The 14,866-nt window shown below is 42.2% G+C and overlaps 1 protein-coding gene across 1 annotated transcript in view; it reads left to right on the top strand.

The window, feature by feature from the left end:
• The first annotated feature begins 3,961 nt into the window (after positions 1–3,961).
• uacab (uveal autoantigen with coiled-coil domains and ankyrin repeats b) overlaps positions 3,962–14,866 on the top strand; it is a 43,885-nt gene continuing 32,980 nt past the window's right edge. The window contains 1 exon segment of the mRNA XM_076287254.1: positions 3,962–4,156. Coding sequence (XP_076143369.1) covers positions 4,109–4,156 — 48 coding nt within the window. The 5' untranslated portion in view covers positions 3,962–4,108.

Genomic DNA, 14,866 nt, shown 5'->3' with positions numbered 1-14,866 from the left:
CATGAAGTCTCCTGTCATAGAGACAGTTGACATGGATAATTTCAGATTTATGATTCGCTGATGTTATGTTTCATTTATCTTAACTAAACGTGCTTACACGTTCGCCAGTAGGTGGCGAGAACGCGTTATCATCTGTACGTGATTTGATATGAAGAAGAGTACATGGTGAATGAATGACACGTTACTGTTGTAGGCCTACTGCGTCTACTTATTACTTACAGTTACTTTGCATGCATACTATCGTACACTTATTACCACTACATTACAACCCAACAGATTGCTAACAGGATTATACGCATTTCGCTGCCCCAACTGCTCTTGTCTGTTGTCTGATGCTATGTGGAGTGGATAAGCAGGTAGGCTACAATGTTGACATCCTGCTAGCCATATATGATACAGTTGGCATACGTTTTTTTAAAAACTACTTATCAAGCTGTCATTCGCCGGCAGGCAGGGTGTGCATATTCAGATGAAGACTTCATCACACGATGGAACAGATGTCACTTTGTGTAATTTATAGCTACAAACATGCAAACATTAGCAAACTGGTAACGTTAGCTAACTAGTAACACTCACCTTTTATGAAGATATTCCTGTTTTTCATCTCCCATACGACAGCGTTGTTAACCCATCCACTCTTGATAAAAAGATAGCTATCTGTACTTTTGTAGGCTTTCATTTTTTGTGCGGTGTAAGGTGACGGATTCTCTATAAGATATGTAAATATCTCCAAACTCCAAGTCTGGTAGAGACTTTGCCAGCTTCAAAGCAATGAAAACATCAGCGGGTGCTGTGTAACGTTATGGATCACACGTTCCGAGTATGTTAATCTTTTCTTGATATCTATTTGAACATTTGGTGACATAGGTCTAAATAGTTAATTGATTGTAGTATTGGAAATCTGCAATTCCCCTGGCTGGCCACTGTTCGTCGCCATTTTGTTAGCGTTTCTTGCCCGCCAGGTATCCGTGGTAGTCACGTGACTGCAAAGTATGAATTCATGTTTGGTATCATTCTGATAGTCTCAGTACAAGGATTGTAATGATTTGATTGTGAGAATGTTTGGAACATTCTATAAGTGATGTTTCTGATATATATATGATGTCTCTCCTCATGCTATTCTGATAAGAATGAATAGGTGTGAAGTGGGTGTGAGTAGGTGTGTCTGATGCCAACTGGAGAACCAATCATGTGGGATTGTTTTGGCGCCATTTTCCTCTTTGTTTAACTCATACAAAAGTGATTAACTAGCATTGTAAGACACAAGATTAGAACATGGAGAACTGAGAGATAGAGGGTGATCCAACAGAGACCATGGCCTTGTGCCATGGCCTGGGCTAGGCCTACATAGACCATTTTTTGTACCCTCTCTGCTTGTAACAGAATAAACTTGATTCCTGAGTTTTTCCTGAAGTTTGCCAGTCTAAGATTAATATTAAGTAATTATTCACCACAATTACTTTCACTTGTTATCTCAGACCTCAGATGTCAGACAATAGTTTCTAATAGAGGACATTTGTAGTTACCATATAATAACATTATTAGTTACTTATTGCCTTCTAATATTTAAAGAGCCCAAGATGTAAAACCATATTTGTCCCATTTACCTGATGTCCCAATTTACCTGACGTCACCCCATATAAAAACATGACTGTAAGAATGTATTAGTTTGATACTCCATACTTGATCTGAGTGTTCTGATATTGGATTTCCTGTATTTTTAAGTATAACAGGATTTATACTTAAAATAAATCAATACTATTTAACCTTACCACAGCAGGACCACTGATCAGTGAGCATGACCCAAGCACTGCTGTTCCTAAATCAACATCCTGAGGTCAATAGTTGAACTCCATCGACTTGTTGTTAAGGCGGAGCCATTATGGCAATAAGCATAGATCCAGCGATTCAGCTTCCCAAATAGACTCCATTATCAACAGGATCTAGTTCCAATAGTGCACATCATAGTCAGTCCTACGTTTGAAAGTTACCACAGCATACACAACTTAAAGGACTAGTTTTACACACTAAGTTTTCACGCTCACGTTTTAAACAAAATGGAGCAAACAAACATGTTTCTGCTGGCAGAATGCTGCTATTCAAGCCTTAACAAACAGGTCCCTGCATTCCAGAGGAGAGGGTCCTGGAGCAATGACTTGGGTGGCATATTTATTCAATGGTAAAAATAATTCAAACAACCTCTCAATACACTGGAGAAGATCGGTGCAGCAAATCGTTAAGTTAACCAACCTCCCTAAAAAGGCTGTAGGCCTACACTCATAACATAAACGTTAACTAGTTTGCTATGTTTGTTTAGGCCTACCTCAAGGTTATTGTATATCAGAAAAAACAATAACAGCACAGCATGCTGCTAGGCTAACGTTACTGCAGTTGATGAGTTGTTAACTTATAAGTTAAGGCTATGGAGACAGCTCTTAGCACAGCTGAGCAATAAGCTAGCACTACAAACAGTGTCAAGAAAGCCATGCCAGATTCAAATAGTGTCAAAAGTAGGGAGTACAACGGAGAGATTAATTACAGATAGTACCTATAATATAATGCATGCTCCATCTAGTTGTTTAAGCGCTTATGTGTTATGGTTTATATAATGTTTTATTTTTAATTGGTCTGTTAATTAATTTGACATTATTGTTTATTATTGATATTCTCCTTAATGTAGTCTTAGCATGTCATTGTTTTTATATTATTGATTGAATTGACATTATTGTTTTATTATTGCCTTTCCCCTTTTTTACATTGCTTTTTTATTAGGCTATTGATTGAATTGATATTATTGTGTACTACAACTATTCTCCTTACTATATTTGACCTACATTTTAACCTGTTCCCTGTTCAATTTTAAATATTATTATGTTGTTTTGTATTTATGTGTCGCTTTGGACAAAGGCGTCTGCTAAATCCATAACCATAACCATAACCTTCTTTCTGGTAGCATAATCAAGTTTTCTCTTTTCTTCATGGCGACGCCTTGCGTGCAACAATCACGCTGGAGAGCCATGGCAACCTTGTTGCTATGGTGACCTTGAGCGCCACGGACAAAGACAGACTTGCACGCCTGCCCCACTGATCAGTGCCCTGCCCCCATCTCATGGAAGAACATTTACAGCTTATGTTTTCTTACTTTCAAAACTGAACGTCAATCTCACTGGACACAAATGCAAAGGAAACCTGCGATTTGGCAATCAATCAATGATATGAGGAGATCTGACCTACAACCAGAAGGGGGCAACAACTGTCTTTATTAACTCGATATCCTAGGGCAACTTTGTGCACTGATTCAATGTTCACATTAGGCAGAGCTCTGACTCTGAGAATATGCTAGGTATCCTAGAGTTTAAAATAAATAAAATAGAACGTGAAATGCTTGCTCCTCATTTGTTAGGCTAACATAGCCTACTTTTTGACGAACACGCCCCTCGGCTCTGAATCCAACTTAAAGTTGCAGTTCTGTCAGAAAAAAAACGATAAGGCACTGATAATGCAATGTAGAAACTAAAAGTAGGTTAAATGCCTCGGCCACCTACGGTTATTTGTGTTCAGTGCAGTGCGCATCAGCGCAATGATAGAATGCAATAGCCTGCTGTGCTTAAAAAAAACATTTTTACAACGGCATATTTTTTTAATTATTCATATTATTTGTCGTTCGTTTTAACTACAGTGAAACCAGAGAGGGTTCGAGCTAGTAATCAAGGATCTTTGGTGAAACATGCTCCCACTCATATGAGTCCGGCCCCTTCCAGGTAAGGACGACGTCACATCACTTCAGGACCGCAGGTTGTTCCCATGGCCTCGCGCTACATGCAAAAAGCGTCCAGCCGCCAGCGAGGAAGTCCCTCCTCATCTAATACGTGATTGGTGAGGTAGTAAACACTGTGAATTGTACCTGCATTGGATTAGTTTAGTGATTTGTCAATCATGCAACAGGTCCAGAGTTTGTAGTTATGCGTCAGGTGAAAATCATTGTTGTTTGAGAGGGAAAAAAGTCAATTAACACTAGTAGCCTAAGCCTTAGATAGAACTTTAGCCTACTTGATATTGTCTACTGTAACAACGTTACTGACTTTTACAACGCAGCGAAGCCGCAACGATGAAGAGTTTAAAGTACCGTCTGAAAAAGCACGAAGTTACCATCACTGTAAGTAGACTTTTTCTTTTTCAGTTAAGTCTTCTTCACCAGCAATCACTGGAACTTCGCGTAACGTTAATATCAGAAACCCTAGCTGTCGGTTTGTAAGTTGAGAACACTGTCAGATTCACAAATCGAAGCCTACACCATTCCATTTCATTTGAAAACGATGTGTTTATTAGTGCGTTACAGAGGTGTCAAGATAGCCTATCATTTTCAGTCCCTGTGGATTGTATTGGAGTTATTCAGGTTTTTGAGCGCTCTTGGGGCAAGGGCGTTAGGTTCATGTAGCCATTTGGACACTTTGGGTAGGCTATATGACTAATGAAAGCCAAACAATCAAAACTCTGTAGGCTACATATATTCATACGTAAATGACAGGCTATTTTTTGTCATGTCATATTCCAATATGTAAAAGAGTTTATGCATAAACATAGGCTACTCATTTGAGGAGTGATCATGTTAAACTCAATTGTACATTTAAGGTGCATTGTAGCATGGTACATGGGAGCTTTTGATTATTTTTTGCTGAATGCTAGATAGGCTAAACAGTTATGTTTACATGAAACTTTCTGGTGTAGCCAACACTTTGGATGGAATTTTAACCTTAAAATAATCATGCCACATAAAAGCTTTCCTATTAAGATTCAGCTCAGTCCTTTCAGAGCTTCAGTTGCCTGGTGCTTTTACAGGCTTGTAATTACCATGAGAAAGAAACCTTGTGTTGAGTGGTGGTTTGTGGGTTACTGAGAGGCCACTTGACAAGTTGAGTTATCATTTTTAGTATTTAAAGGAGGAATCCCTCTAATAGGTTAAACCATCAGAAGGAACTAAATAGGCTAGGCTACTTATTCAATTCTCCTGAATGCAGAAATGATTGCTACTATAGCCTACTACTAATACAGTGTATGAAGAGCTTCATGTTCATGAATAAAATTAATTATTGGATACTATAAAAAGATGCCTTACTCTATTGTAGGCCTATGCTAGGCCTACTTTACATCATTCAAAGCATGATATGGAAATGTTTGATCAGTTAAAATGAATGTCCATTGTGAACTGACTAGGCTACATTCCATTATGAGTAGCTACGAGGCTAATCACCTCGGAATTAGTGCACTGAATTGTAATGTGGTGTACTGACCATAGTCAGTATTATGTTTTAATTATTTATTTACATTTATTAAATGTCAATTTATACCTCACACTAGTTCTGTCCCAGGTAGATTGTCATTGCATGGTGCTGCATCTTCAGTGTGGGAGTGAATAAACCCCATTTACAAGGATTACACATAAGAGTCACATTGTGATTTATGATACACATTGTTTGGAAACTACATTGTGTTTTACACAGAAGTGTTCAATGTTTTGAAAGAGTGAAGAGAAATTAATCTGTATCCTCAGAGAGCAACTATGCCGACATGGAGTAGGACTGAAGAATAGATTGTCCTTTCCTAACCACGTACAATATTTGGTTGTGCAATAAGTTCCACAGGGGAAATATATATTCTACATTTGATGGATTTACAGTTTAAATACCATTCGCTTAATTATTTTTGGTTTTGTATGAATAAGAAACAAATCTGTTTATCTATGTTATTTAAATCAGATCAGTGGCGATGTTTTCACCCAATTAAGCTCTGCTGTTGTCCTGCATATCAAAATGTAAGACATGATGATGCAAACAAAAACAGGCATTTTGTGACTGTGTATATAACTTTTCCAAACTCTACTAAATCCGTTGAAACTCTACTTAATCCTTTTGTTTTGGTTAAAAGTTCCCTGTGGTAGGTGATAGGTGGTAGGTTTAAGTAGTTGTGTAGGTTTTTGAGGTTGCGTGTTTGGGGCAAGTTAGCAGATGAGTTTTTCCAGTAAAGAAAACTTCCGTCTAGACGCCTGAGGGTAGTGTTGTCGTTACATAAAGGCTAAACGCCCTACTGGTTGTTGTCAGGGGTTTGGCGGGGGTTGTTGTAACCTGCAGATGGAGGTGAGTGTTCTCTGGGACCCGTCACACCCTGGCCGGACTTGTTGGGATTTATGCACACAATAAGGTCGCCCTGAGTATCAAAGGCACAACCCAGCCCCTGCAGCCACGCAGAGATAATCCTCCATGTTATATTGTTTCACATATCGAACAAATGCCTCCTCTGGCTGGGGAATGAGGAAGACTTCCTTTCTACAAAAGCAATACAGTATGTGTTTTCTCAAGGCATTGATCCATTTTCAGCTGGATTGTATGTTTGGTATAAACTAAACTTTTCTTTAGGCATGCTGTTTTGGAGGTAAACCGTTCACCTGTACCCAGCAACATCTCACTTGTATCGTCCTGTCACAATTTCAGTAATCACACATTCTTCTCTCTCATCCAAGTGATCCATGAGTATGAAAGTGAATCAGTAGTCATTTCCTACTTGTGAGCGCATTTGGATACGAGTTGACCCACTCCACAAGGACCCTTGGATCACTCTGACCTTAAAGTAAAAAGTAAAGCGAAAAAGTATGAAAAAAATATGAATGACCGTGTCCACTATATACATAAACTATAACAGTAATGACATGAAGAACAATATCATTGGAGATCACTTTCAGAGGGATTTTGAGAACAATAAAAAGCTGACAGCTAATCAGATTGCATCAAATTTTAGATATCAAATTCATCAATTGGAGGAGAGACAGTGTGTTGGTTAGTGTGGACGCTCATATCGTTATAGTTGTAGTTATCTGCATAGTTGTCGTTCCTGCTGTGAACGGCCCTTTATTCTTGGCTGGAGATGCTGGAAGTTTCCCCTCAGCTGATGCGTTTTGTCTTGTCATCCTGCTGCTGCTGCTGCTGTATATCGATCATCTGAGCTGCTCGGCCAGGCCAGAAGCCATGGGGCTCCTTGTGGAGTTGCATTGTTTGGTTGAAAGGCTTGACTGCACCAAGGGTGGGCCCCCAGAGTGCTTGGAAAAGTCGGACAATGTGGATTGAAGGTTATCCTAGCATGAGTAAAGGGCCTGGGATTACTGAGGATGTGAATGCACCGTGGATAAAAGCCCCCATTCCTGCACCGCGCCGCTGTGGGAGCTCGGTCCAGCTTCGTCAGCACTGCACGCCACTGGGGCCACGCTCCTAAAGGAGTTACAGAAGGTTGTCCTGTTCCACCATCAAAATGTGCTGTCGCAGTTGTCTCAATCATTCTTCAGTGATGCACTGACACTTTGGTCATCCGAGGCCAAGGGGGTTTTTGTTATCTGAGATTTGAGAACTGAAAATACAGTTTTCAATGTTTCATTTTTCAGTAATGTGTGTTGTCTGTGGTCTATGAAATCCTACCATGCCTTTACCTAGTCAACTGATTTGACAGTCCTATAGTTAATTGATCTAGGACCGCCAAACTTTGTATAGCTTGAAAGCGTAAAGAATGAATCCAGGATATAAGTAGCAAATATTCTGCCATTACAAACATCAGTATACCGTCCATGAGCCTTGAAAGGCGCTTATAAACAAAATGTATTATTATTATTATTATTATTATTATTATTATTATTCAGAATCACATAATGGGCCATCCTTCATTATGGAAAAGTACTGCTTGCTAGCCTAGTCTTTGCTGAACTAGGAGTGTGCAGAATCATGAGTCGTTATGGCTTTATGTACATCATGTACGTAAAACACACAGACCCGGCTGAATGAAAGTCACAGTTTGGCGCCATTGCTCTGCCAGAGCTTTTAGAAGGGGCTTAGGGAAAGCCTGAGAGAAAGGCCGTGTGTTTCAGAAAACAAGCGCATAGACACTCAGGGGAGTGAATGCTTTATCTTGCCACTGAGTAAGCCATCTGAATGACTGAGCTGCCAGCTAATGCTCTGCACTCTGTGCATATTAATATCAAGATGTACTGGCTGCTTTCATGATGGAGACTGAGAAATGGGAATGATGACATTAAGCTGCTTGATGGTGGTCTGTAGTCATTAAGATAAGCTTGATTAATACACTTGGATATACTTGGGGTACAGAGTCTCAGACATTTACCAGATTTAGATAGTGGGTGTTGTGCATGGCTTTCTAATGTCTTTTAATCACAAAACCTCACCTCACCTCTCGTTATTCAAATGTACAATTGTATGGAACCAGGAAGCTCAGGCTAAATACAGGCCGTCTTGTCTGCTAGCCCATCCTCCATCCACCACCACCCGGGGAATGTGATCTGCTGTCCCCTCCCCAGGAGGACTCGTGGGCAGAAAAATGCCAGAGAGTGATGCTTGCTGTGGAGGTTGGGAGTCAGTTTACACTGGGAAATGCAAAGCAAGGAAACCGTCGCTCCCCGCCGGGAAGGTGAAAAGTCTAACGTTTCAAGGTTGTTTTGTGAGCAGACCAAAGAGGGAAGGGAGCGGGCCAGTTATTGCATTCCTGTCATGTAATCTTCATGATGTTCTCTCATGGCAGGGAGAGCAACAGAATAGCTTTGAAAAGAGTGGGAAAAGGTAGAGCCTTTTTTGTCAGCCCAGGTAGATATTGCATCTTGCTTCAATTAGTGCACATAACATAACTGTCTCCGGCTTCTCTTAGATTTTAAATAACCATAAACGACTTACTCTAAATGATCACATGAATGTCAAATTCAAGAAATGAGGAATTAATTAACCAGTTACGTGGATGAACCAGAACACTGAATCACCAGAAAAAGAAGAATGCTGTGATATGCTGATTCAAACCTTTGTCTTATCGAGTCTGTGTTTTAAAACACACAAGAGGTTCTTTTGGATGGGAAAGTAGGCTACATTTGAATAAATTGGTAAACAACTGTCTATTACTACTACAGTTCTATTTAAATGGACACTACAGTTATATTTAAAACAGATCAGTAAAAAACAGGATTTATTTATTTTTTCATTTTGGTAAATGATCAGATTGTTACAGCCTGTTGCTATGGAAAAGTTAATTTTGTTCTCTCAGACTTTGCGTCTACGTAGGAAGGTAGGTGGGTTTCTACGCATTATTGATTATTGGATTTTCTGGCCAGTTTATAGCAACACGTATACGCAAACTCTTCTTTGTATTTCACATCCCTGTTAAGTGGGCAAAGCCAGGGTTTCTGTTTTGCCCAAAGGGATTGAAACACGACTTTGACATTAACTAAGCAGGCAACTAACATGATTAGAATAGATCTTCTCCCCTTCACCGTCACTTTCCCTAATCAGAAACATGTCTATTGCATACTTATACAGGGAGAAAGGTATCTTGTGCAAAGAGCCCTCTGGGAATGTGTCTGTAATTGAACCTAGATTTAATTCTAAGCTGAATTTTTGATCTTCCGGGCATGGTCAGGTTGAAGCTACACAATTAAAAGCTGCTGGTAGCCACTAAGTAGCTTAAATCACGTAGACTTCAGGCAGCGTTTAGGCTTTTGAAATATGTTTAAAGATGTGAAAATATTTAAGCTCTCAAACGGAGGAAGTTGTCCGGGCAGTTCCATTCATCTTTCTGTCCGCCCCCACACACACACACACAATGCACCTTGGTTGACTTTGTCAGGTGATCTATTCTAACCCTCAAGTCATCCATAAGTCCTCTGCTCTTCCTCCTCCTCCTCTCCTCTGCTCCTCAATTCCTGTGACTGTGATCTGCAACCCCGTGGTGTCTCAGAAAGAACCCAGGAGTTCTTGGCTGCCATGGGCCAGTGCTCTGGCACTGAAAGTCCTCACACCCTGGAGCTTACGCTGGCACACAAGGCCGGCCCTCCTTAGGCCTCGTTAGAAAACACTTCGCTACTTTTACTTTTGCTTCAAACTGTTTGCTATGCTCAGTTAAAAGCTCTCTTAAGTTTCTGTTTGGCTCCAGACGGAGTGCCTCGTTTTATTGTATCATATTTGACTACTTTTTTGAGTTTTCTCTTGCTTTTCTGCAATGAACTAAGCAGGACTTACAAGCATACTATGGGAAGTCCAGAATTATGCATGATGGCTGTGTCCCAGGTTGCAGGAATGTGGAGTACTTGGAGAGCAAGAATGTAGCCTACTCAGTGGAAGTGGAATGAGTTCATCTTATTTGTTTCAGTTTGGTGCTGGCTCTCAGTAGGGAATATGAAAGGTTTAGAGTAGTCACAGAATGACCTTGAACCAAAGTTGACATTTCTCCTTGGAAATGCTATCTTTAGATATGTGCTTTGGAAAAAAAACAAAACTCTCACCTCTCCTTGCTGAATCACAAGGTCAAGAAGCTGATCCTTTTTATTAGTAAAACACTGTTGTTTATTACGCCTGTTTCATCATTTGCATGCAAGAGAAACTGCACATGGCAGTTATTATGACAAAGCCTGATGCGTTTCAACGCGTTTGATCTACTGTTGCATTCATTGGCAGGCCTTCTCTCACCGTTTACTCTGGCATGTAAATGGACTCTGAAATACCAGGGCGAAGCCCAGGGTGGGAGGAGTCCAAAATGGAGGCCAATGAATTGTGCCCACAGATACTGATATCCTGTGGAATGCACTTGGCAGGACGCGCTGTTGGCGGCCTCCCCGCGTGTACCGACAAGAGCCATTGTGTACGAGCTGCTTGGGAGAGGCCGTTAAAAACACGTTTTGCTTGAGCGAGGACGTCATCACCTACAGCCACAATGCAGGCGTCTCAGAAGGACTTGACCAGTCCGCATGCCCTCTGCAGCTTCTGTGTTTCAACAGGTTGCTCTTTAAAAAAAGAAGAAAAAAAAGATTAAAAAGTGCTTCATACAGGTTGTATGTCAGATCTTATCGGTCAGTGGTTTTCTTGTAGATTTCATGTTGAATCAGAGGTGACGTTTGAAAATGTCCTTTGCTTTGATGCGCCTTACCAGTTTGTATATATTGTAAGGCTGAAGAAGATTAGTTTTTATTTAATGCAAGCTGGAGCGGAGAATAAGCTAAGCCAGTCGAATGGGATGACTTATGGTGCAGTAACATCACCCTGCGCAGTGGGAGGCAAGATGAATGGGAACCCTGAGATAACGATATGCACAAACCATAATGCAAAACACTCCATGCGCAGTGTACAGAATGTGAAATGCTATTTGACACTCTAAATGGGTTTCCCACTGTCTTATAGCCTGGCTAGCGCCACCACTCAATGAGGCGTGGTCTGGGAACCAAACGTTAATTTTCTCGTATTTGAAAAAAATGCCCAGATCCGTTTATTGGGTGCCACGGATGTCTATCAAATGCGTCTGTGCATAGCTCATCATCGTCTTGCTTTCCCCCTTGTTCTGTGATTGGTCCCCTATCTCAGGCGAAAATTTGCTCCATGGTCTCCAGGCTGCCTTAGCAGCGTGAATCAAATCGCACGGAAGGCAGCATGGGAACACCCAGGCTAACTGTCTTATTCAATGCTTTTGAAAGCGCCTGGAACATAAAATCAGTTTTCTTGAGTTGTTTTCTTTTTTCAAGACGTCTCTGAAAAAAATGTAGTGATAGTGAAGTGAAATTGACTAAAATTTGCCCAAATAAATCTATTCATAAAAACAGAGCAGGCTACTATAGTGCGTTGGATGACGAAGATCACACATGATTGATTCCTCATACTCCCACTCAATGGTGCTGATTCAACATCATCAAAGTCTAGCATCCGCTAGCCACTACCCGCTGAGCCAACAGTAGCCGTCAGCAGCCTTTATTGTTGTGACATGTTGCGTCCCTGCTTGTTTTGTTCTCGGGCCCGATAGGGGCTGTGTGCGCGCGGACATGTTCGTGGGTAAGGGGGTTTGTGGAGACGAGTCATGGCAATCATGGGAGATTTACCCGTGGCCCCTCGCCTGAGCCACAGCGTACAGGGGCACACATCCGGGGCTGAGCCCGGAATGCCTCACGTCACAGGAACTCGACAGAATACGCTGTCGCGCAGGGTTCAAGACTCATGACTGGGCCGCAACCCCCAACTCCTCTGGGGGTAAAAATGAAAAGATTCCATCACTCTAATTGAAAGTTATTTAAGAAGGGATTTCCCGGCTGCTCAGCCAGAGACTCATGAGCCATGTGAGAAGTCGTCGCTTCCCCTGAGAACCTCTCACTGGAGAAACACCATGGGAAATGTATTACTGTAATATACCAGCATCCAGCAAGTCTGCCAGGATTTTCTTTTTGTCCTTTTCAGCAAATCTTTTGAATAATAATGTGCCTGTGGTAAGCTGCTCACAGTTATGAAATTATTCAGAAGAGGTTATCAGACCTTTCTGTTGTCTTTTCTAACTACTGCCCTCCAGAGATAAGGCAGGGTACTGCAGAGTGGTTTGCTGTTAATAGACAGGTATACTGTAGTAGATCTCTGTTCCATGACTCAAACAACAAGAAATCTTCCATTATATTCCTTGACTTTTCTCCAAAAAAGGAGAGGGAGCACATGAGACAGGCAGAGACGGCCCCTCTGAGTCAGTGGTGAGTTAAGGGTGGGGTGACATCTTCGCACAAGCCTGAGCTTGCCATGCTTGGGGCTTTACTGGAATGTTGCTGGGCTGAGGAGGCAGATTTACAGCAGTGCTTATGCTCAGAGCGGGTGTACCCACACCCACACACACACACAGAGAGAGAGTGTGAGTGAGCGAGTGGTGACACAGACATACACCTCTCAGTCTCCGCCCTGTTTTCACAGACCACAGAAACTCTCTCGATGCTCTGATAGCGCTTTCAACACTTCACACTGTTGACATGGTTCACCTCATTTGACCAACTTTGCCACTACTCCTCTCCATCCAGAAACTCACGTCACGGTCCAGACACGTTCCTGCTCATAGACTACACCTATAGCTTGCTGTGTGTGGCGTCTGTCCAGCGTTATGAGCGTGGGTTGCGCTCGACTTTGCTGGACCAGTGCCGAGTGTTTTTGTTGCTGGACAGCCAGTCCAGTCCCCCTCCGTTCTTGGCCCACAGGGATGCGTTCTCCACTGCAGCCCAGCACAGCACGGCACAGCACAGGGGTAAAGTAAACCCTCTCCACAAATGCATGTCAGCAAGCCAGCTGGAACAATACGCCACTCCCGCCGGCCAAAACCAATAAGCCGGTCTGTTTTCATAGTCCCCGTGAGGGACACTGTTATTGCGGCCGCGGAATTAAAACGTGCCAGTGAGGTCACAATCACGCTTGGGGGTTTGGGGATTTTATTGGTCAGGGGACCCTGTGAAAGGGGGTGAATAACCGAGAGAGTAGGCGTAAGGTCATGTTAATGCTATTCCAAACACGAGAGGAATTTTGGTTTGAATGTTGTTCTTTTTTTGGATTGTTTTTGGACTTAATGTGTGGCACATTTGCCTTTGTTATCATTTCTTTTGTTTCAACACAATGTTCCATGAGTATGCTTGGATGCGGTTTCAGACTAGTATTGCAATGTTTTGATATTTGGGAGATATTTTCAGATATGTGAACGTGTTGAATGGCAGGGAACGGCCTTTTGAGTTATTGAGGTTGAGGTTTAGAAAGGAATGACTGCCTGCTCTATGCGTTTTGGAGGCAGAGCTCATATTAAAATGCAGTACGGGTTTTGCGGTCGTGATATCAAATTTACAACTTCCTCTGTGAAACCCAAAGGGGGGTGAGGGGGTTGTTTGTGCTGGAGTTGTTTGAAAGGGATTCTTTTGTGCTGGATCATGTTCTGAAGAGAAAAACAAAGTGTTTTTTGAAGTCTCGCCCTGTGTTTGTAATGAATAAAATCAATGTTTTTTTTTTTTTTTTTTATCGAGAGAGGGTTTTATCAGATAACCTCGACTGCCGATTCCAACTCTTGGTCACAGGCGTCAGGTCATCTGCTCCTTTTATTGTGTTTTTATGCAAAAGTTCTCTCCCAGTCTAATTCACTGGAGTAGTGTGGATGTCCTGAGAGGATCTGGCTTAGTGCGGCCTGTAAAATTCAGCAGTGGCCCCTGTGTTCTGTATTCTGTGTGTAGTTGTTTTTATTTTCTTTGTGGCACTATTCATACATTTTATATGGCCTCACTATGCGTTCATACTTTACTTTCTGTGCACAAAGTTATTGACCAGAAAATGCTATGTAAACAGTGAATTATTACCTCTGTTTTGTAACTGTTGTTTGGGACGTTTGCAGTTCTCAGCATGTATGGTTGGTGGCAGCACAGTTCATAGCACTCAAGTTGTCCATCCCATGTAGAGTGTGCCAGAGCTCACCATGGCTTTTGTGTGTGTGTGTGTGTGTGTGTGTGTGTGTGTGTGTGTGTGTGTGTGGACCGAATAGGAAAAAGGTTAGCGGGGTCAGCAGAAAGTGGATCCCTCTAGCTCCAACCTGCGGTCGGAAGTAAGGGGGGGGGGTAGCAGGGAGGTGGCATGACCTCCAGGCCAGAGGTCACATTGGACTGGCCGAGTGGACTGCTGTCTGGCTGCAGCTGGGCAGCTGGCCGGACACATGGCTGTGAAATTGGGCGGTCACTGGGGACCTCCAGGGCTCCGCTTCCTCCCAGGAGAGGAACGAGTGTGTGCCTGGCCCTCTCGCTTTCTCTGTGTGCGTCGGACGCTCAGTCTCTGCCCTCCCCTGCCTCTCGTTTCCCCCTGACTTTGACATGTCCAAAAGAAGCCATTCTTTTCTATAACTGTCTACTGGCCAGTGTAGAGCTGGACATTTTTTTTTACATTCTAAAGACTACAACCACCAACTTTTATAATGTTGGAATTTGTTGGGCATAGTCTGGTTAGGGGCAAGGGGCAACGGAGCTCACCAGTCAGATTGGGCTGAACAGCAGCCCACCCTGGGGCTGTTTTGTGGT

Source organism: Alosa pseudoharengus, unplaced genomic scaffold (assembly GCF_046254945.1).
Source record: "Alosa pseudoharengus isolate Yale_2024_CS ecotype anadromous, Long Island Sound unplaced genomic scaffold, YU_APseudo_1.1 YU_APseudo_1.1_scf_16, whole genome shotgun sequence".
NCBI classification, from domain to species: domain Eukaryota; kingdom Metazoa; phylum Chordata; class Actinopteri; order Clupeiformes; family Clupeidae; genus Alosa; species Alosa pseudoharengus.
The sequence above is the reverse complement of the archived record's forward strand: the minus strand, read 5'-3'. Positions and strand labels throughout refer to the sequence as shown.